Source organism: Myotis daubentonii, chromosome 16 (assembly GCF_963259705.1).
Source record: "Myotis daubentonii chromosome 16, mMyoDau2.1, whole genome shotgun sequence".
In the NCBI taxonomy this organism is placed as follows: Eukaryota; Metazoa; Chordata; class Mammalia; order Chiroptera; family Vespertilionidae; genus Myotis; species Myotis daubentonii.
The window spans coordinates 49,445,165-49,467,534 of record NC_081855.1 but is presented as its reverse complement, the minus strand read 5'-3'; the positions used below and the strand labels follow the sequence as shown (position 1 = coordinate 49,467,534).

Below are 22,370 nucleotides of genomic sequence, written 5' to 3'. Positions count from 1 at the left end.
AGTACAGCTGTAAAGCATTTGTGCTGGCCGCCAGGCTGGCGGGGGAGCCATCTGCAGCGGGGTAGCTGCCAGGCCTGAAATGAAGAGAACCTTGGGCCTCAGCCCAGCTCCAGCCAGGCCCCAGCCCTTCCACCCCAACCCTCAGCACAAGAACCTCTGTCTGCCAAGACCAAGGAGGCCAGGGGTGAGGAGAATGACCTGGAGGCCACTCCAGGAGCCAGGGGGCAGGCACAGTCAGCCCCTACTTGGCACCCTGCCTCTGAGCTTCGTTGTGGGGGTGAGGAGAGTGCCCTAGGCTCCAGGACTGCCCACCCAAGCCCCCGGGAACGGCTTGTCCTCAGCTGGTCCCCACACCACTGCCACCCTCCAAGGTCAAGAGCTCCTCACCACCTCCACTTCCCCTTAGTCCGTACCCCTCCACCCTCCCGGCGAAGGACTCTGAAGGAGTGGACTGCAGAGACAGACCTCCAACCCCATCAGACCCATCTGGTTCCAATCAGGAGCAGGTTCCCAGATCATGGAGGGCGCATGGGGGAGGGAGGGAGGCCTCACAGCCCCATGGGCACCCCCAGAGCCCTCCCCTGAGTGCAACCCCCTCCCATTTGGTCACCTTTCACCTCTCAGATGGGCCGCACACACCTGGGCCTCATACACAGCCACCAGAGGGCTAGGTGAGACAGACTATTCCTACCCAATAGTCTGTCAACATAAGAAACGTCCAAAGCTGTAAGAATTTTTGAGAGGTGTTTGTTTGTTTGTGGGGGTTTTTTTTAGTGAATTTGAGCCAAACTGACGGCAATTGCCGAGAAGCAAAAGCAAAGCAAGGGGGAGAAGGTGTGGAATCTCTGGGATTGGATGAAAAATAAAGCAAACAGACACTCCTTTTACACAGCTGGGTATAGGAGAGTTAACTCTGACAGTTAACATGATAATGTGAGAAATGGCTCACCTGTCCAAATTTTCAAATGACGGACTAGGAAACAGAAGCATGGCGAAAATGAGGGGCGCCCATTTTACAGGAACACACGTGGGTAGACCCTCCTCCGGTTCCTCATTGGCTGAGGACTGTTTGGTCATCTATTTCCTAATAGGTCGCCTTGGTCTTCCTGTCTCCCATTGGGTTACTTAAAAAAAAAAAAATGGGCTGGGGCCTTCTCTAGTTGCCTACACCTCCCTTTGTCTCTAGGGCAGCGGTTCTCAACCTGTGGGTCGCGACCCCTTTGGCGGTCGGACGACCCTTTCACAGGGGTCGCCTAAGACCATCCTGCATATCAGATATTTACATGACGGTTCATAACAGTAGCAAAATTACAGTTATGAAGTAGCAACAAAAATAATTTTATGGTTGGGTCACAACATGAGGAGCTGTATTGAAAGGGCCAGAAGGTTGAGAACCACTGCTCTAGGGGAATCTTTCTAGGACATGTGCTATCGGCCCAGATCATGGGCCCATATGGGCGTACATCTCATACCCTCCCTGCCCCACACCCTGTTTGCTCTGGGGAAATTCAGTAATGGCCTGGCCACGTGCTGTTTCTTTTCTATGAAGATAAATCAGAGGCGTTTCTTACAATAACAATAACAATGAGGGGACTTGTGGTCTCCGTTCAGGTGCCGAGGTTGCCCATTGAGGGGTCAGGAGAAAAGAAAATTACTTTGATATTCCAAAGGCATATTATCGGGTGTGTTATACATAGTATGTAGATACAAAATATGTAGATTTAAAAAATGAAAAAAGACAACAGGCTCAGTTAAGGTAAAGATTGATCTTCTTTAGGGAAAAATACTGGCCTAGGACATGACTACCCACTGTGAACGGCTTTTAGTTAGGAGTTTGCATCTCAGAGTTTGTAAGGCTGCCATGCGGGGCTCCCCTGAGCTTGTCGGGGTTAGTATGTCGCCCCTTTTTTGTCCATACGTCTAAGCACAGACCCCAGACCTCTGTCGGTAGTTAGATGTCCAGACCGCAGAGGAGAAAAGGGAAGCCGAAGGAACAGGGAGGGAGAAGAAGGGCTGCAGAGAAGCAGGGCAAGCAAAGGTCCGGGAAACCACCAGATCCCAGCAGCACCTTGTTATGAATGGGGTCCTAATAGCACCACTTCCTGACCTGGGCCAAGGTTCACACGCTCTGCCCACTGGTCTTCACTCCATACATAGGAATCACCATCCCCACTTGACAGGTGGGAAAACTGAGGCTCTGACCTCAGTGAAAGTCTTACCTGCCCACCCTCACCCAGCTGGTAAGCACGCACACCCAGCAGGTGTGATTCCAGAGTCTGAGCACCAGGCTGCCCTCTGGGAAGTCAGGGCTGCCTCGGCAGCCCCATGCCCCAGGGCCCCCATCTTGCCTTCTCTGCTGTCTCCAGGCTTGGACCAGGTGGAAGCCCAGTTCTGGAGAAATCTACCCTCCTTGACCAGGCCCTGCTCTGATTCCCCAACCCTCCCCCTCCCAGACCCAACCTCTGCCTCCAGGCCCAGGGAAAAGAATACAAACCTGAAAATAAAAGCCTCCCTGGTCCTGGCTTAGCGCCAGAGTTCGAATCCTGGCTCTCAATGAGCTTGGCATCTGGGCCTCAACCTCCCCATCGATAAGATGGACTGAGTTGTCTAAAAGTGGTCGAACAGCCCAGCTGGTGTGGGCGTGGCTTGGTGGTTAGGCGGCAATCTATGAACCAAGAGGTCACAATTCCATTCCAGGTCAGTATACCCTGGGTTTTGGGCTCAATCTCGTGTGGGGCATGCAGGAGGGAGCCAATCAGTGATTCTCTCTCATCATTGATGTTTCTATCTCTCTCTCCCTCTCCCTTCCTCTCTGAAATCAATAAAAATATTTTTTAAAAAATAAAAGTGGGTTGTTCAGTGAATCTGTGATTACCCAACCCCCATTCTTATCCTAAACAAACCTCGAGACTTCCCCTTGGCCTGGGTAGTCTTTACAAAGAACGTTCTGACCCCAATTTCAGAATTTAGAGCTGGCAAGGGGGCCAGGAGAACAGCCCCCCCTCCCCACCCCCTCACTCGCCCCCACCAGCCGTGGAAGCAGCTGATCTCCGTTTCTGCCTGAGGGGACTTCACTGCCGCCTCTGCTGAAAGCAATTTGTCATGCCCTGAATTAAGTGGTTCCAAAACGGGTTTAATTTCAGTTTAATGGCTCTGTTTTTATGTGTAATTAAATACCATTGCATGGCGAAAATATGTTGTTTGCACTTCAGAGAGTGTGTGTAAGGGCCTGGGAAGCCAGCCCCACCGGCTTTCTACTCATTCCCAGGCCCCACCAGCCCCTCCCCTGGCCTGGCTGGAATTGTCTAGGTTGTGGGGAAGGGGATTAGAGATGTGGGGAAGGCAGGGGGGCAGTGAGGACAGAGGCAGTCCTAGTGGTGCCTGCTGGCTCAGTAGAGCATGTTTCTAATTATCTATAGCACACACACACCCCTACTCCCTGACCCCAACCCTCCCAACCCCGGGGGCCTCAGACATAGAAGGGATAGGTCACTCTGACAGTGAAGATCTAATTAGACCCTTGGCTGGCTGGAGTGGTGTCTGCTCCCCGAGGGTGTGCCCAAAAGTGCCCCATTGTCTCTCCTCTACTTACTGTTTCCATTAACTCCCCCTCCCCCCCTGACCCTTTCCCCTGACTCACAAGCAGGGCCCCTCGCCTCCTCGCCTCCCCTCTTCCCTGGGACCACCCAACATTCCAGCCGCCAGCCTACCTCCCAGCTCCATCCAACCACATCATCTTGACTTTCTTTAGGTCAGAGGTGACATTGACATAGGGGTCTAGAATGCAGGGGGCGTTCCTCTGGCTGGGAATGTTCCAGGGTCATTTACCACACAGCCATATCTCCTCCTTCCCCCACTCCCTCAGGACGGGGCGGGGGCAAGCAGGCGCCCCAAGTCCTGCGTGCTTCAGAACATTCCTGGAGCAGCTTGGGGGAATCTGGCCCCGAGAGCGAGCGGAGAGGCTGGTCGGAGCAGCCTTTTCCTGGAAGGAGCTGGAGCCTTGGCAGTGGCTGGAACCTTGGGGCCCTGATAGGAGGAGGGGCCGGGAGGCTTGGCCAGCTCTCCAGCGATTTCCCCACCTGAATCCAATACCAGAGTCAGTCCAAGGCTCCATTTTTTTCTTCCTGCCCCCACCCAGCCTTCTTGCCAATGGAAAACCCAGCCCCCCACCTCCAGCCCACATCAGGGCTGGATCGCCACGAATGAGCTGGGAAATGGAAAGCAAATGCCTGATGTGGCTCGGCACCTACCTATGGCCTGATCCTGGCAAGACGGCCCCCATCCTCCTGCTCCAAGCCACAGTGGGGGCAGGGGGAGGGACTTTTTTTGGGGGGGGAAGGGGGAGCAGGACAGAGCACTGAGGGCTGTGGTTTTAGTTTATCCAGGTATGGTGGCCCCACCAGGACATAATAGTTTGGTCCTTGCCATCTCCTCCTTTCTACCTCTGCCAGAGATGCTGATGCCCTTGTGGCACCTAGCGTGACCATTTCAAGGGTTTCTGGACTCTAGGGTGGGAGGGCCTAGTGCAAACCAGGCCGGCAAGTCCTCTCTGGAGCCTGCTTCTCCCACGGTGACACTGCCCAAACCGTTCACTTTGCCCAGGGGAGTGTCCCCGAGGACACTGAGCTGCCCTTATTTCCTCCTTTTTTGACACCTAGGACCTGGCTCTGGGATCATGGGGCGAGCGCCAGGGGTTGGGGTGGGGGTGTTTCTGTGAGGTGTGGAACGCCCCCACCCAAGTGCACATCCTCTAGTCTCAGATGCTAGACAGCTCCTCCCAAACCCTGCAGGGGACGCCTAATGAGCGAGGGTCATTCCTTCACAGCCAGGAGGGAAGCACATACCTGAATTTCTCATTCCCTCGCTCCTCACCTCACACACATTCATGCAGATTCATAGAGCAGCCCACATCTGGACACACCACACAAATGCACTCATCCATACACACCCAGACCAGGTATATGTGCCCTGTAAAAGCCCACACTCTCACATTTCAGCTATCACTTTGCTATATCCACACACGTGTGCACGCACGCACACGCGCACACACACGCCATCAATATGCATGTATCACAGAGGCACACCCCAGGCCATGCATGCAGCTACTTCCCAAGCAGACCCTGCTCTTTCCGGAGGCCCGTGAAAGGAAAAGGACCCCCTACCACCCATGGCCAAGGGTGCGAGGCTGGAGCATTTAAAGAGATACTGCAGGGATCAAAAGAGAAACTTTTCCTGCGTTTGGTTTAGGGACCTAGAACTTGATCGGCAGCCTACACCCACCTTCTACCCCAACATGCCTTGGCCGTGGCCCCACAAGTAGGGGACTCTCTGAAAAGTGGTCAGGGGCCGAGAGAGCAACCCTCAGCGCCTGTCACTTTGTTATCTCCTGCTGCCAGGGGCCCATGGTGCCTCAGGGTGACGAGAAGGCTGAGCTAGAGAGATGAGGGGGGACTGCAGCCCCAGACTCAAAATGCAGACAGCGCAGGTGCCAGCACATCAGAGGCCTGGCAGCACCTCTGGAACAGGGGAGGGCCTAGGAATCCAGGAGCTGGCCGGACAGGAGGGTGCGCCCCCAGAGGCCAGATCAGACAGGAGGGTGCTCCCCCAGAATGCAGCAGCTTGGTGCACAGGGTCCCGGGCTGCCTGTGAACTCCCAGAAAGGGACCTCCACCCAAGAAATCAGTGCCTGGCCCTGGCTGGTTTGGTTCAGTGGATAGAGTGTGGGCCTGCAGACTGAAGGGTCCCGGATTTGATTCTGGCCAGCAGCACATGCCTGGGTTGCGGGCTCGATCCCCAGTGGGGGGCGTGCAAGAGGCAGCCGATCTATGATTCTCTCATCGTTGATGTTTCTCTCTCTCTCTCCCTCTCCCTCTCTCTCTGGAATCAATAAAATATATTTTAAAAAAAAGAAATCAGTGCCTGGCACAGAGGTCCAGGAGGGGAGGGACATTAGGAAATGACCAGGAATCCAATCGTACCACAAGGGCACACATTTGGGGGTTGCCACCAAAAGCCCACAGCCTGGTGTGCCCAGGACAGCAAGATCAAAGATGCCCCCACTCTTGACCCCTCGACCCATCAGAATCAAATCTCAGCACAACCCCCAATCAGGAATCCAGGCAGGCAGAGCTGTGGAATGTGGTGGAAAGTTTACCCCTTTCCCAAGCTTCAGGTCAGCGCCTCCCCCGCCCCCAAATTAATAAATCAGATCCAGATGCAAACCCAACTGGCCTGATGCCCTAGGAAATGCCCCAGTTTCACACACCAGCTGATCCCAGGAATAGCTCTGGCCCAGCAGGGCTGTCCGGCTCCCTCCCTCTGTTTGGAAGCCAGTATTTCCCCACCAGGAGTCTGAGCACAGAGCACAGACTTGAGGGGCAGGGAGGCCCCTCGGGAAGAGGCTGCAGGGAGAGGATGGTGAATTGGCTGAGTCTTAGAGTCCTTCTACCATGTAGGATAGTCCTCCCATCCCTGGTACACCCCTGTCTCTAATTTAAATAAACAAGCAAAACACAATTGTATTGTTTTTTGTTTTGTTTTGTTAAAAAAAAAAAAAGAGAAAGACATCATGGCCAACTGGTAGGTTCCTAAGTCTCCTTCCATCCAGCAAGCCAGAAAATGCCCAGGGGGCAGGGTATGGGGTGGGAGCTGTAGGGAAGGAGGTGTGGAGCAGGAGGCAGAGGCCAAGCTGTGAGCCAGATGGAGTCATCCTGGTGATTTCACGGCTCTGACTACAAATGGAAGGAAACAGGGCCCCAGGCAAGTCCCTCACTCCCCGCAATCCCATTCTGCTGGTCCTTTTCTCCACCAGGCACACACATTCCAATTACACATTCTTTCCTCCCACCCTGACTGCGCAGACAGGGGCCCCACCACCCCACCCTTCTGTCTTGCAGGCCTTCCTAGGACCCTCTTACCTACTCCACAGCAGGGATCCGCTGCCAGGCAATCAAGCAGATGGCATTACCCCCAACCCCAAAATAGGCTTGTCTTGGAGGGCCTAGGGACGAAGAGAAGAGGAGCCTGGCAGCCCTTAGCTTTGGGCCTGGTCTCCTGACCATTGAGCCATCTGCTACCCCACACCTTCCCTGTGGCCTCTGCTCTACCACTAGATTGAGGGAGGGACAATGGTCAAGGTACATGTCTACTTTCCTCCTCAGATTATGGGCATGAACTTCTCTTCTCCCACAGACTTGTGTTCACCTTGTAGGAGGTGGGCCCAATGTCCAAATCAGAGGAAGTCAGAATAAGGGTGCCCCCACCCCGGGCTGAGAACTAGAGCTGGCATGTAATATGTAGCCAGTAAATGTGTTTAGATGGCTGAATGAATAAAAGAATGAATGAATCCAGGGTCAATTTGGAAACACACCAGGGCTCCCCATTGCCACTCTGACCTCTTAGGCTATCTGAGCCCAAAGAGGACACCCCTAGGCTCTGGCTCACCCCACGGGTACATCCATGCTCATCAACACACACACACCACACACATGCTGAGGAAAACTTCTGGGCCAGAGACAGAGCCAGGACTCAGGTCCAGGCTCCAGGTCAGCTCTGCAGCCTCCAGGGGAAGGGGGAGCAGGGGGCAGGGAGCCCCCTGCCTGCTGGTAGGGCTCACTCGTGGAAGCTGTCAGCCAACTGGTGGCAGTCCAGCTCCTCCTTCGGCTCCAGGCCCCCCGGAAGCTTCACTCCTGTCTTCCGGTCCACACACCAGCACTTGCCACGCTGCCCATCCAGGGCCGGGTGGCACTGTCAAGACAAGGGCATGAGAGGTCAGTCAGCTGGGCCCCAATCCCAGCCTGGTCCCCAAATCAGACAATTCCTCCAAGATGACCCCTGAGGCCAGACGCTCTCTCATGAGCACAAATCTTCTGAGCTCGCTGGAGTAGAGAGTTAACTTGGCCAAGAAGGAAAGGTCCAGAGAGTTTTCAAAGGCAGGGTCCTGAGGAAGTTCTATGGCCTTCCCAGCGGGGAGACTGGATCCATAGGATTTAGAGGTGAAGCTGGATTTGAAAGACTAAGGTACAGGTCAGAGATGTTTTGAGTGTGTTCCCATTAGGTTGGGACTTTTAAGAATGGGATTAAAGCCTGGCTGGTGTGGATCAGTGGTTGAGCATCAACCTATGAACCCTGAGTTCATGGGGTTCGATTCTCGGTCAGGGCACATGCCCAGGTTGCGGGCTCCATCCCTGGTGGGGGCGTGCGGAAGGCAGCCAATCAATGATTCTCTCATCATTGATGTTTCTATCTCTCTCTCCTCTCCTTCCTTTCTGAAATCAATAAAAATATGTATTTTTTTAAAAGAACAGGATTATGGGTAATAGCGGGATCCAAGTTGAAGTTAAGGTAGCATTAGGATATGAATTGCAGTTGAATTGGGAATTATAACTAAAACTTGAGTTGGGTGAGTCTCAGAGCCCAGGTCAGAAATAGAGTTGGGATAAAGATAGAGGTCAAAGTTAGACCAACTAAAGCAGTTGGGCTCAAGTTTGGGTCAGGATTAGAACAGGAAGGGAGGGGGGCGTGGATAGGGAAGGCAGGGAGCAAAGGTGTATAGGTGTATTGAAGAGTCGGGATTAAAGTTGAAGTGAAGGTCATCTCAAGGGTCAGATTTAGTCTGGGGATCAAGGGTCAAGGGTCAGAACTTTCAGTAGGAAAAATAATTAGGGGAAGAAAACCCATAGAACTGTCGACACAAAGAATGAAACCTAATGTAAACTATGGATTAGTTACTAATAATGTATCAGTATTAGTTCCTCAATTATAACAAATGTACCACACTAATGCAAGAGAGTAATAGGGGAAACTGGGTGTGGGGGAGTAGATGAGAACTCTGCACTTCCTGCTCAATTTTCTGTAAACCTAAAACTTCTCTAGCAGAGTTTATGACCACTTTTTTAGTTAGGGAAAAAAAGATTTTAAAAACTGGGACCAAAAAACATTGGTGTTGGGGAAAAAGACTGGAGATAGGTTTGGCATTGGTTTAAGGGGGGCCTCATTGATTCCCAACTCACGGCACACCACTCATAACATCCTCAGGCCATCCTGGGATGTGCAGACTCAGGGGCAGCCTTTCTTCTCCTAGCGAGGCCTCCGCTGGCTGCATGGCAGCCCACTTTGAGGATTTGTCATAGAGCGTGAAGTGTGAGGATGTGTGTGCCTATGCCCACAAGGGGCTGGAGAAGGAGATTCAGGCCAGGGCTCCCCAGGGAACACCCAACATGAGGCACCCCAGTGCTCTGCCAAGATATGCCACCCTTCCATGTGGGCCCAACTCTGACAGGACAGAGATGGGGCTGGAGCAGGCCAGTCTTCTTGAACATCCCAGCTTCCTGGTGGCTTGTCAGAGGAACCCATGTTCCAAGGGTATGAGCGGCACAGAGGTTTCTACATTCATGTCTTCTCTTCTGCCTACCTCCTTCCTCTGCTTCCACCTGAAGCCCCTAACTCCAGCTGTCAGACCTGGCATCATCTCCATCCTGGGGGTACCCCAAATGGTTTGGCTACTCAACTTGGGGTAAGGGTCAGGCTGTTTCCTCCTTTCCTAACCCCTCACGACTTAGTCCCTCCATTTCCAGGGGAGAGACATTCGAGGACGAAGGAGAACTACTCATAGGAAGGGAGTAGGGCGAGTGGGGAAGTGATGGGAGGCAGAGGTTGGCAGGAACACCAGGTGAACGTCTCAGATTGTGAATCAAGAGATGCAAATAGTCCTGGATGGGGAAGCAGGATAGTTAGTCTGCCATTAACTTGTTCTGTGACTTTGGGCCTCAGTCTCCTCATCCCAAAATGAGTGATGTGGGCACATGAGCTGAGGTCCTAAAGCTGGGGGGAAGGTTTGGGGAGGATCCTAGGGTTTGGGGAGCCTACCCTTCCTGAGACATTTATCATGCATGACCCTGTCTAATGCCCCTGGAGCTGAGGCCAGGGCCCAGCAGGGGAGAGATGGTGACCCACCTGCTTGGGGTGGAAGTTGCCGTTGCGGTCGCAGTTGGGGATGGGGATGATGTAGAGGTCCTCATGGGTGCGGCTCTGGGAGGCGGCCAGCCGCTCCAGGGCCCGGTGCAGCTCACTCTGGCAGGCGCCCTGGGGCTGGAGGAGAGAGAGAGGATGAAACTGCTCAGCAGAAGAGAAGAGGGGCAGGAGAACCAGGAATGGGGGTCACCTCAGGACTGAAGGCCTTGAAAGGAGGGTCAAAGCCCAGAGGTCAGGGTCAGGGCCCAGGGAGGTGAAGGGCATGGCTTGGGTTCTGGAGACATTGGTGGGAAGAGTAGAGGGACATTGAAGACAGAATCTTGGGCCAAAGAGCTTCTACAAAGGAGAGGTGTGAAGTGAAGGAACCCCGCGGGGAAGGAGCTGTAGAAACCTATGGAGGGGGCCTGGAAGGGGGTGATTTCTAAGCAGGAGGGATGAATGAAATCATGCAATCAACAACTTGTAAGATCCAGGAACGGAGCCATCAGAACCATCCATCAGACAGGACATTTGCCAGACTCCGGAACAGGGTCCCAAGGCCCCCTGCTCTGGCCAGCATTAACCCTTTAGAGATTGAGAAGGTCTCAGGTGGGGAATCCAAGAGAAGGGCCAAGAAATATCAGGAAGCTTGGGGCAACCATGAGTTACCAACCAGGACAGAAGTATTTCAGTATTTAAAAACCACGTCAGCTGTACCAATATAGAGAACTACCGAGCAGGAATGGAATTTTAAGGAAAGGAATGAGGACCCTCTGGATCCTGACAATGTATACTCTACCCCGTAGGCATCCAAAGAATGTTTACTGGATAAACATAGGCCAAGATGTGGTGGTGGTGGTGGTGTGGGTCTGTGAACATGTGCATTTGAGGTCAGAGGTCCTCACCATAGGCCGGGCTTCCTCCCGGGGAGCCCCGATGACCTTCATCTTGCCCCCATTGGTGTTGCGGTCTCGAATTTTGGCGAAGTGCTTCTGCAGGCACTTGCGGTCATGCGCGCTGCAGGGGCTGAAGCTGTTGTTGGGGTGGTCACCCTCATCCTTGTCTGCAATCAGGCCAAGATGGGGAGAGGTCAGCATTGGGAAAAGACCGAGCAGCACACCAACCCAGCCTCCCACCTGCTTTCTGCTTCTTGGGGGTTCTCCAGCCTGACACGGGAAGTGTGGGGGTCTAGGAGCAGGAAAAAGTCAAAACAGCACTCCCCTCTCCTCCCCACTCCCCTAGAACTCCTCAGGACACTATTCTTCTTGAAGTCCTTGACTTGCCCCTCACCCCACCCAGGCCGGAGCTCCGATGAGTCACCAGCTGCAGCTGCCCAGGCAGGAGGTTCCCCTGGGCTCTGCTGGGAGATCTGAGGCAGGCAGGGGGGCCCCCCCCACCAGATCTTTTCTCCTTCTAGTCAGCTCCTCCTACCACCCCCCTCTCCATCTGCTCTCTCTTCCTGTCTCCTTTCCTGCTCTTTTCAGCGTCTGGCTGAGCCAGCCACAGGATCCCGAGGGCTGTCAGCCCTGCTGTCCCTCTTCCAAGTGGCCAGAATCAAAGTTTCCATGAGTGATGAGAAATCCAACCCAACAAGCTCTCCCCATTGGCTGGACGGGAGAAAAGTGGGAGTGGGTGTGTATGCCTGCGTGTGCAAGTGCGTATACACTTGTGTAATGCTCTGTGTGGCCCTAGGACCAAGAGAAGACCTTCCCCATCCCTTCAATCCCCTACCCTTAGACTTCAGACCCCAGCCAAAGGCCATGTCTGTTGCCCAGTCAGGGCACTGGGGATCTGGAGATGGGGGTGGAAAGGCTGGGCCTGCACCCCTCCCTGGGATCTCATGAAGACTCTATCTGAATTCAAGAAAAACCCAATTGCAACTGCTGCTTCTCCCTCCAGGCAGCCAAATCCAGACAACAGGGCTGAGCTGGAGAAAGGGGTTACAGATCAGAGCCTCCTCCGAAATGCTCGGCTTGGCAGCTCTCGGCCGGCCTGAGTGCAAAGCCCCTGCCAGCATTCCAGATGTTGGTGACCAAACAGACGGTTACATCTGGTTTGTGTCAGGATTTCTTTTTTTTTTTTTTTTTTTCCTGAGGAGTTAGCAGGTTCCTCCAAGTATGGCAGTGGTCCCAGAGCTGCCTCTGGGTCTAATGGTATTTTTCTGCCTGGCCAGAGTGAGTCGGGGGTAGAAGGGGGAGGCCAGCTCTCTTTTTATTCTCCTAGTCCTGGGAGAGTGGGGAGAAACATGCGGATAGAGGAAAACCAAGCAAGGAAGAATCGAGACCCTCAGAAAGTCTTTGTCAAGATTCCACACCAACGGCTATTTATAAAATTGAGTCACCAAGGATGGAAAGAAGGCTCTGTCGTGAGTAGAGGGCTGGCTTAGAAAGAGGAATCGGAGGGAAGAAATAAATAGAGCAGAGATATACCCCATCCTCCAGCATCCTTAACATCCCAAGAAGGGCAGTCCAGAGGGGACTCGTTTGTAACGCCAACTCGAGTGCCCTTCCAACCTGGAAGGGTTTTATTGTCTTTGCGGTGATACTTATTCCGCTTGGTAAATGGGCAGAATGTTCTTAGGTTCAAGGGGGCAAGGAAGAGTTTTCTATGAATGGGGCTGTCTCAGGAGGTAGAGAGCCCCACGGCCCTAAGGTGTGGAGCGTCCGAGTGATTGAGGCCTCAACAATCTAGAGACATCTGGAGTAGAAGTTCAACTGCAACCAGCCTTTCCAATGCTGAAATTCTGTGAGTCAAAGTCTACCAATGACCAATGCTTGAGGATTATTAGTGGATATTTGGAAATGTGTATACCTTAACTTGAGCGGTTATCATTAAGGACACCTGGGTCCACTCACTGACAGCTGGGGCTGCGTGGAGCCTAGAAGCATGGCTTATGTTCTTGTGTTGGGAGGGCCCCATGTCACATAGAGGTTACCTGGGGAAGATGGGCAGGCAGCATGCCTGGTCTCCCCATTTTTTGTTTCCCCACCACCCAGCACACGTGTGCCTAGCTTGTGTGTAAGCTTAGAGAAGAACACACCAAGACAGGGGAGTGTAGCTCCTTAGTGTCTTTCATGGGGACATAGGTACCTGGACTATGTCCCTATCTGCCCACTCTGACACAGAGAGGCCGGAACTCAAGAATTACAAACATATACAAACAATCACGCGTCTAGACACACACTTGTCCACGTGTGCACACCTACATGCACTCAGGCACTCTGACCCAACCTGGACAGACACAGACCTAGGGCAGGGCACACTGGCTATACCCTAGCTTGTTGACTTTTCATTTAATCTGTAACTTTTCCTTGCCCATCACACCAAGTGCCCACCCCAGGGCCCACCCCAAGGCACCTGGCTTGGGAGAGTGAGTGCCATGGCGTTGAGTCTCTGAAAAAACATGAACCGTCAAACCTCCAAAACTGGCCACCTGGTGCTGCTCACCCAGGTGGTGCCATCTGGAAAACCCCAATCCTGGTGGGCTCCCCTCTGAGCAGGGGCTGGAGTCAGACCTAGCCCCCTGAAAGATCTGACCTCCTGAATTCCTGAAGGCTTGCTTGGGAGATGGGGTTCCAAGGTAGACTAGGTCATGTCCTCCAGCTCCCGCTTGGAGCGAGGCCAATGACACGCAGCCACAGGGGAAACCTTGGTTTTTGCTCCAGCAACAGAGGAAGGGAAAGCACCCTTCCTCTGAAGAAGAGGCTTCACAGCTTTGGCACTACTGGCTGCTAAGTTCATGGTCAAAGCTAGAGGATTTCCTCTTTCTTGCTGCCTGATTTCATCCCCATGATTCCTCCTCAACTCCAGCCCCTGCCCCACTCAAGACACCCAGAGTGAGACTGTGAGGTGGGTGGGCTCCAGGCATGACCTGGAAGGTCACCCACCTGCCCTGGAAGGCCTTTTCCTTCTTCCCCTGGACTCTGGCTGGAGAAGTCAAGACCACCATGTTGGGTACCAGACCCTTTCTTTGAGTTCTGGCTCAAGGGGTGTCTCCCTCACTGTTGTGACACACGGCTGGCCTCAAGAGTCAGAGACAAGGACAGCTGGCCTGTTCCTCCCGTGTTTCCAGCAGGAAAAGGCATCAAAATCTGCCCTACCTCTCAACTCCTCTGCATGTCCCCCAGCTTTGTTCCGTTGCCTACTGTCCCTCAAAATCCCAACATCAGAGGAAGATTTAAGCTTCAGGTTAAATCCATTCAGCGTCCTCTTCATCACCATCTTCATCACTGCTCCACTTTACTGAGCTCTTACTCCACGCCAGACGTCCCACCCTGTGAGGCAGGTCCTATTATAGACTGGGTGGAAGGGAAGGAGGAGGGATTTATCTCTACAGCTCCTATGTCTTTAAACAGAAAGACTCCTGGTACCCAAGGCACCAATAATTCTCGCTTTCCCAATACTAAAAAAAAGTAATCATATTTAGCAGCTACGCTCCTCCTCCCTCCCTCCCACAAAGGCACAGAATTTCTGGGAAGGCCCTGTTCCCATGACACCACTGGATTCCCAGTACTGCAGTAGGGGGGACAGTGTTTGCTGTGTTGACTAAAAATTAACCTGGCCTGCATGTTCCCTAACCCTGTCCCAGAGGAACTCCCCAGTCCAAACGCCGATGCCACTGTCCACTCCCCCCGATTCCATGAATCCAGGGTCAGCGCACTTATGCAGAATTGTGGATTTCTGACGCACCTGTCCACCCATCCCCACTTCTGGTGGCCTGAGTGGATTTAACCCACAACCTGTTCTGGCTCAAAAAGCTAGGACAGGAAGGTGGGGGAGCCTGGAGGTGGAGGGGGGCCTGCCCGGGGCAAATAGTAGGCAACTGGGCCATAGTGACTGCCCTCCCTCAGTCACTTGCTGAAGCTCAGCCCCAAGAGGAAAAGGCAGAGAGAAGAGGCTTAGGTCCCCAAGCCTTGGGACCTAGGAGGGACAGTGGCCTATTGTCAGTGGGAAGCTAAAGAGAATAGTAGAGACAGGAGCCAAGCCCTAACACTTTGTCTCGCCAGAGACCTTGCAGGGCTGCTGCACAACTCTAGGGGGCGCCTTTCACGTGGTGCTGTGCGGCCCAGGCTGTGGCAGAGGGTACTTCTGTGATGACTGGGAGGTAAGAGGGCAGGGACACAGCTTGCCAAGAAGGTGCCTAGTTTTCCCAGGGTCCCCCAGACTTAGCCTGTCCCTCTCCGGATCCTGCATGCACTGCATGGGTGGAGGACAGGCAAGGAAGGAGGGGTGGGGGTGTTAGAGACCCGGGCCCTGTAATCCAAAGGGGACCTAAAACCCTGGAAGGCGGGTTTGCATAATAGCCACAGGACAATTACACTGCTCATGCCTCTCCAAAGCTCCCAGGGACATGGGTTTTTCTCCACTACAGGATGGGTGTTCCTTCCCAGCCAAGGAAAATGGGTGCCCAAGACCCTCTGAGGGTTCTTCTGCCCCCTGTTCAAGTTGGTGAGAGAGGAGGCTACCACCCATCCTCATCAGCGCTGGCTGGTGGAGGAGGGAGACACAAAGAGAATGTGGTCCTGTTAGACTCAGGGAGCCCAAGGGCTCAGCCCTCACTCCCAGTCTGGTCTGGTACCAGCACCCCTCCTCTCCCACTGGCACTGGCATCTCTGCACCCATGATCAGCGACGTATTCCCCCAAGGACTGCCCCCCTTCCCAGATGTGCTGGGTGCCAGGCTGGCATTTCTCCTAGAATGTTTTCTGCTGACCCATCTCTTGTTGCCCCGGGGCAGGAAGGGCAGCGAGGCCTGAAGCCCAGACCCCTGGGGTCCACCTCCTTCCTGTTTTCCCTGCATCCTGCTCTCCTCCAGCTAACAAGCTGCAGAGGATTGAGGAAGTGGAGCGGTCTGGGACCCAGGGCAGGAAGTTTGGGGCCAGAGTCCCAGCATCCGGACTGCAACAATGGAAGCTTCAAACACCAGGAAAAGAGACAGACAGACAGACAGAGAGGCACAGGGAGAGCAAAACAGAGTCAGAGAGGGAACAAGATACAAAAGCAGATATACGGAAAGGCAGGCCGAGAGAGATTCCAAAAGTAACAGAAACACAGGAACAAAGAAAGAGAGACAGGGACACAGAAAGAGGCTGAGATGAGAGTGAGAGAAGCAGGGCAACAGAAACAGAAAGAGGTATGAAGACAGAGAAAGAGAAAGAAACTGAAGGTGGGCAGAAGATATTGGGGGAAGGAGAACTCCAGAAGGTTGCCTGTGAAACTAGAGGCTGAAAGACACAGCAAGAAAGAACAAAGAGAAAAAAGGAAAAGAGACTGAGAAAGATTAGAAGGAGCAACTGAGAGGCTCACTGAGAAATGGAAAAGAGAAAGGTTAAGAAAGAGTTTAAGGCAAAGGGCCTTCTAAGTCTGTCTCCCTCTCTCTCTTCTTTACCCTCTAGCCCACACCCGTTAGGTTTCTGCAGCCCTGGGCTGGGAGCCCAGACTTGCTTCTTTCTGCCACCTCAGATGGCACCTGCCAAGAGAAAAAAGAGGGATGCCTGTGGACCAGGGCAGGAAGAGGTGCCCAGGCCCGGCAGAGAGACCCCTGTCTTCCCAGTACCCCCCAAACGGCTAGGTGAGCTGGCCGGGGACTTTGGGGAAGGGCAACTCCGCTGCCCCTCGCCACCAAAGCCCCTCTCGAATGCTTGTCCCAGTCCTCCCACCTCAATGTCAAAAGTCCAAGCTCTGGCTTTTCATACCCCTGGGGTTTTCACCTGTGGTGAGGGGATCAGCAGCAGGAAGCTCCCCGCCCTCCCCCTCCCCCGCCGCCGCCCCCCCCCCCCCCATCCTCCAGTTATCTGGCTCACTTGCAGGCTGTGGGCTGGCCCAGGTCACTTAATTTTCCACTCTTGCACCAGCAGCCAAGACTACTCTTCCCAAGTAGGCATCCTTGGGAGGTTTGAGATGGAGGGATGGGACAGAGTCCTCCTTGACAGTGGCAACAGGCTGTTTGTTAGAGACTGGATAGCAGTTGGCTTGGCTGAGCCTGCCCCATGCCAGGAGGGCCCTGCCACGTACCTGCCCTCTCCTCAACTCACGGGGGATTTTCAAGGACCTCCCGGGCCAGCCCTATTGGGAAAGGGGCTTCCGGGGGAGGACGTGCAAGGGCCGAGGCACCTTACCAGTGGGCTGCAGGCTTTCCTGGATGGCCTCGATCTCCGCCTGTTCCATGCACACGCCCTGCCCGTGCATCAGGGTGTGCAGGGGCTTCTCCACTCCTCGGGGAGGGTAGCAGCGCAGGCCCGAGCCGCAGCGGGGGGTGTACACCCCGCAGGGCATCCCCTTGCCCAGGGCGCAAGTGGCACAACAGCCGCAGCCGGGCTCACGCACCAGCTCCTCGCAGCCCACGGGGGGGCGGCAGCGAGCCAGCTTCTCCTCGGAGCAGGTTGGGCAGTGGATGGCTTCGTCTCCCAGGCTCGGCCCGGGCCAGGCGGCCAGCAGCAGCGCGGCCACGAGGCAAAGGGGCAGCATGATCGGGCGAGGACGGGGCGCCGGGCGCCAGGTGCGGGCAGAGAGCGCGGGCGCGCGCGCGGGCAGCGGGGGGCACACGGAAGCAGCGCCTGAAGGACCGAACCGGGAGAGCGTGGGGAGACGGGGCGGCCCGGCTGGCGGACAGAGAAGGAGCCGGGGAAGTTAGCAAGCGGGCTGGAGAGGAGCGATCCTGGCCACCGAGGCGCTGCGCCGCATCCTCGGCCGGGTCCAGAAGGCGGGGGGTAAGGGACAGAGCGGCGGCCCGGGACGGCTACCCCGGACTTTATAGCAGCCTCTGGCCACACCCCCAGCGCCCTCCCAGAGGTGGGGGGTCGGGCGAGGGAGGGAGGGCGAGGGGGAGCGGGAGAGGCGGCCGTTAGGGGGAGGGGGCTCTCTCCTGAGTCCCCGCCGCCGCCTCGGCTGCAGCTGAAAGTCCTTTTCTGCCCAAGAAGGAAGCGGCGCAGTTGGGAAGCCCTGATAGGCGCCGCCGAGAGCGCCGCCGAACCAGAGCCCGGGAGGGGAGGGGAGGGAGATGGAGAAGCGAAGAGGCCCCCTCCCCCAACCTTGGAGGATTCATCCCGACCCACAGAGGGGGCCCCAGGCCCCCCACTGAGAGCACACCCTTGGACTCCGACTCCGGGTGGGCTCCGCGGATTCCGTCTCCCCGGCCAGTCCTTCCCACCCTACCCCAGTGCTTCCAGTCTCGACCAGTCGGGTGAGGTGGGGGGAGAGTACAGGCACACAACGAGGGGCCTAGAAGGGGCTCGTGGCCCTAAGACGTTAGTATACTCTGGTCACACTTGCCCCTTCCAACCCCCTTCCTCTGCCAGTCTCCCAAGGTTCATGTGGGTGGGTCCTGGTCCCCTCTGCCTTCCCCAGTGGAATCACTGAACTGGGGAGGGAGGTGCCAGCCTCTTCCTCCCTCCCGGATATTTGCTTTTACTGCCCAGACCCACTCCTGGGAGGAGGGGGGGTGGGGAGGAGTGGTTTGGGAGATTGGCACTCTGTGTGCATACAAGTTGTGCAATGCACAACCCCAGAGGGCACCATTTCTCTTGCAGTCTTTGTAGATTTGTATAGGGTTTTGAGGAAGGGGCGTCTTTTTCTCATTCATCCAGTGTTTCTATTTGGGGTTGGCTAGGCCCGTGTGTGATCCTATTGGTGCCTGCGTCCCTCACCCTTGCCTCAATCCTGCTGATTGGGGGGGTCCACCAGGGTAACATTTGGAGCAGGGACCCATCTCCTAGGTTCTCTCTCAGGTCCTCTGGTACTTCCCCCCACCCAGCCCCCCAAACGATTCTGCTATCCTGGAGCTGGCTTCAGGATAAGGCTCCTGCCCAGGCATAATCCGTGACCCACTGTGGATTTTCTTTTAATTATTATTATTATAACAGTGGGGCCTTGACTTACGAGTTCAATTCGTTCGGAGACCGAGCTCATTAACTCAAATTACTCTATCAACTCAATGCAAAAAATCGTAGGAGAGACAGCTGGTATCTCAAAAAAACTCGTTAGTCAGGACACTTGTAAATCAAGGCCCCACTGTATTATTATTTTGCCTAGAAAGCTGCCGGGGCAGCCAAGCTGAAATGCAAATCAGAGACCCCCTTCCTGCTTCCTCTCCCAGAACGGGGGTCTTTCTCACGGAGATTGCACCCTCTCCTACTTGGTGCAAGTGCAGACTGTTCAGGTGATAGGAGGAAGAGAGGACTGGAAGCTGGAACTGTAGGACAGAACCAAAAGTTGCAAACTGTCGGCACCTACTGGCAACCATCAAGACTGCAGAAGGCCTGGTGAGTTCTGGCCAGGGACAAGAGTCTAGGAGTCTCCATTGTAATTGAAAAATTAAAATTTAAAAAAAAAAAAGCCCTAAGCTGGTTTGGCTCAGTGGATAGAGCGTTGTCTATGAACTGAAGGGTCCCAGGTTTGATTCCGGCCAAGGGCACATGCCTGGGTTGCAGGCTGAACCTCCGGTTGGGGTGTGCAGGAGGCAGCCGATCAATGATTCTCTCCCATCATTGATGCTTCTATCTCTCCCTCCCTCTCCCTCCCTCTCCCTTCCTCTCTGAAATCAATAAAAATCTACTTTTTTAAAAAAGGTTCTAGGATTCTCTCCATGCCATTTCACAGACCAACTGGGGTCTCTTGTGTCCCAGAGCCAGGTCCCTCAAGTCCTGGGGGGAAGCCCAGCCTGTCCCTGATTCAGAAAACTGCCCTCAGCCCTGTTCCCCTCCTACATCATACTGGGCCCAGTTCTGCCATCAACTTATTGTATGAACTTGGACACCAGCCTCCTGGAGCTTGAAAGTCCTGTAAAATGAAGACAGGCCACTTCCACTTACTCTACCTCTTAAGCTCTTATGAGAATAAAATGGGACCAGAAGGGATGGTTCTGATCGCAATGCCGGACTCGTCCTCTAGACAGCAAAGGTGCTGGGAAAGATAGCGCTGCCGAACATGAGGAAGGCGTGCAGGAGAGACTGGAGCGAGCCCAGAGAAATGCCTGGGGATGAAGCAGGAGTGTAGATGAGTGTGGGGAACTGGAAAGGTTTCAGGTGAGACAGATGTTCACACCTCTAGCCCAGCCCCACCCCTCAATCCATCCTCTGATGCCCCCCATCACTGTCTGGGATAATTCCAAGGAGGCAGGAAAATGGCCATGAGACTTTCCGATCACCTCCCATCATTCATGCAACACATATTTATGAAACAGCCATTGTGCACGGACTTTGTGCTCTATTCAGGACGTACAGGGGACTCAGAGATGGCCGCGATCACTCCTTGCTCTCCAGGAGCTCAGTGCCTAGTGAAGGGAGACAGGTACATAAATAAGTCTAAGAAGTGTGCAGGTGCCCTGGGGGCATTTCTGTGGGGCACGATGGGGACCCAGAGGCACAAGAGGTTAGTTCCATATCCAGGACATGGAGAGACTTCATGGAGGAGGTGACATTGAGCCAAGGTGACATGGTCTTCCATGTTAGCATAAGGTGACCTGGATTCTAATCCCAGCTTTGCCACTGGACTCACTGGGGAACCTAAAACAAGTTACTTATGCTCTCTGAGCATCACAGTCCTGACCTGGAAGATGGACTTTGCAATAAGAGAGAAAGAAGGATGGAGAGGGGAGAGAAATAGTGGCCTGGGCAAGTTACCCAGCACACAGTAGGCACTGAGTGTTTGTTCCCTCCTACCCCTCTCTTCTGGAAACTCTAACTTCTCCACATGGCTGGAGATCCCTTGGTAGCAGGACTTGTGTCTCCCCCACTGGACTGAAAGCTCCTGGAGGACTGGTTTCGTGCCTTTCCCCCACCCAGGCCTGCTGGTGTCTGGGAGATGTTGTATACAAGGGCCATGGGATTTGGAGTGACAGGACCTAGGTTCAAGGTGCATATGCTGGACATGGTTCTGAGTGCTTCACTCATATGCACGTCACAACAACCTCGTGGAGTAAGTGCTTTTTAAGATGGAGAAATGGAGACACAGAGAGGTGTGTAAGTTAACTCAAGGTCACACAGCAAGTAAGTGGAAGAGGAGGGATGGGAACCCAGGCAGAGTCTGTATGATTAGCCTCTATGTTTTACTGCCTTCCAAAATATCTGTCATAAGCATTCCAAACAAATGCCCAGGATGAAAGACTATGGTACAGAAGCAAGCTGGCTGTAGGGGGTCAGAGCAGAGGTAGCATTAGCGTGAAGGACTGGGTCCTAGGCCTCCCCATAACTTTGGCTTCCCAGCCCCTCCCTGGCTTCCCTGGACTGCCCCCTGTGCCCACACTGAAGTAGGGACCTCAGCTTCCCTCCATGTCAGCTGATATGTAGGCCCCAGGTATGGCGTCCTCCAGTCAGCCCAGGTGTGTGGGCTGGACAGTGACACATTAGTATGGCTGCCTCCTTGGCCAGCAGGGCCCCACTCTAGGAGAGACCATATCAGGAGAGTGAGGATCTCCACAGAGACCCACAGAGGAATTCTGGTTCAGAGGACAGAGCCTGAGTCCTTCCCTTAGGACGTTCAGCTCAAGAAGTGGACACCCAGGCAGGGGAAGGGTGGGGAGAGGAGAGTCCATCCGCAGTTGGGTTGGCCAGGATCCAGTTTCATATCTCCAGTCCCGCCAGCTCTGCTCCTTGCCAGCTTTGTGGCCACTTCCCCTGCCTGAGCTTCCGTCTTACCATCTGTAAACTAGGGGAGGGGAACTCACTGAATTGTGAAGATCCTTCCAGCTTGGGCAGCTGAGGAATCTAGGTCTTCTGGAGTCCTTTTGCGTGGTCCTAGGCCCCAAACCAAGATGTGGAGTAAGGAGGCTGTCATACAGAAAACAAATTTGTATAACTACTTGGAAACAACCAACCATTCCACCCCCAGGTATACACCCAATAGAAATGTGTGTGTGTGTGTTTAAAAACAGGCAAAACTAATTTATGATTTTAGAAATCAGTATAAAGGTTACTCTTGAGGAAAAGGGTGGGAGTCATTACTGAAAGGGGTCTTATGGGATACAGGTAATGTTTACATTTAGTTACATAGCATATTCACATAAGTGAACATTCATTAAGCTAAATATTACTTATTTCTGTACTTTTCTGTATGTTATACTTTAATTTTTTAAAGAAAAAACTTTTTGGTTTATTTTTTTAACAAGTGCTGGCTCTCATGTTTGCTCTCAAGTCAGCCTGCCTGGACTAGACTCCTGGCTGTAGATTTAGGACAGGTTAGCACACTCCCTGTGCCTGCGTATCCTCATCTTTCATTTAAGTGACTATTATATAGGATGCCTGTAATGATTAAATGAATGAATCTGTATAAAAGGCTTACGCTGATCCTTACTACATATTAAGTGCCCAATAAGTGTTAGTTATTAGCCATAATCAGAAAAATGAGATTAAGAGCCCGGAGTCAAAACGCCTGTACTGAATTCTGGATTTGCCATTTACTAGCTCTGTGACTTTAGCCAAGTGA

The 22,370-nt window shown here is 53.8% G+C and overlaps 1 protein-coding gene and 1 long non-coding RNA gene across 2 annotated transcripts; one reads left to right on the top strand and one right to left on the bottom strand.

The window, feature by feature from the left end:
• The first annotated feature begins 4,337 nt into the window (after nt 1-4,337).
• On the top strand, nt 4,338-7,234 carry LOC132218982 (uncharacterized). The gene is made up of 2 exons (XR_009449339.1): nt 4,338-5,304; nt 5,433-7,234. It is a non-coding gene; the product is annotated as an uncharacterized LOC132218982 (long non-coding RNA).
• On the bottom strand, nt 6,517-17,687 carry IGFBP4 (insulin like growth factor binding protein 4). The gene is made up of 4 exons (XM_059670955.1): nt 17,069-17,687; nt 10,857-11,014; nt 9,955-10,089; nt 6,517-7,746 (listed from the first exon to the last, which is right to left on the bottom strand). Exons 1-4 carry the CDS (start codon nt 17,415-17,417, stop codon nt 7,612-7,614), a joined length of 777 nt encoding a protein of 258 aa, XP_059526938.1. The 5' UTR covers nt 17,418-17,687; the 3' UTR covers nt 6,517-7,611.
• Between the last annotated feature and the right edge of the window lie 4,683 nt (nt 17,688-22,370).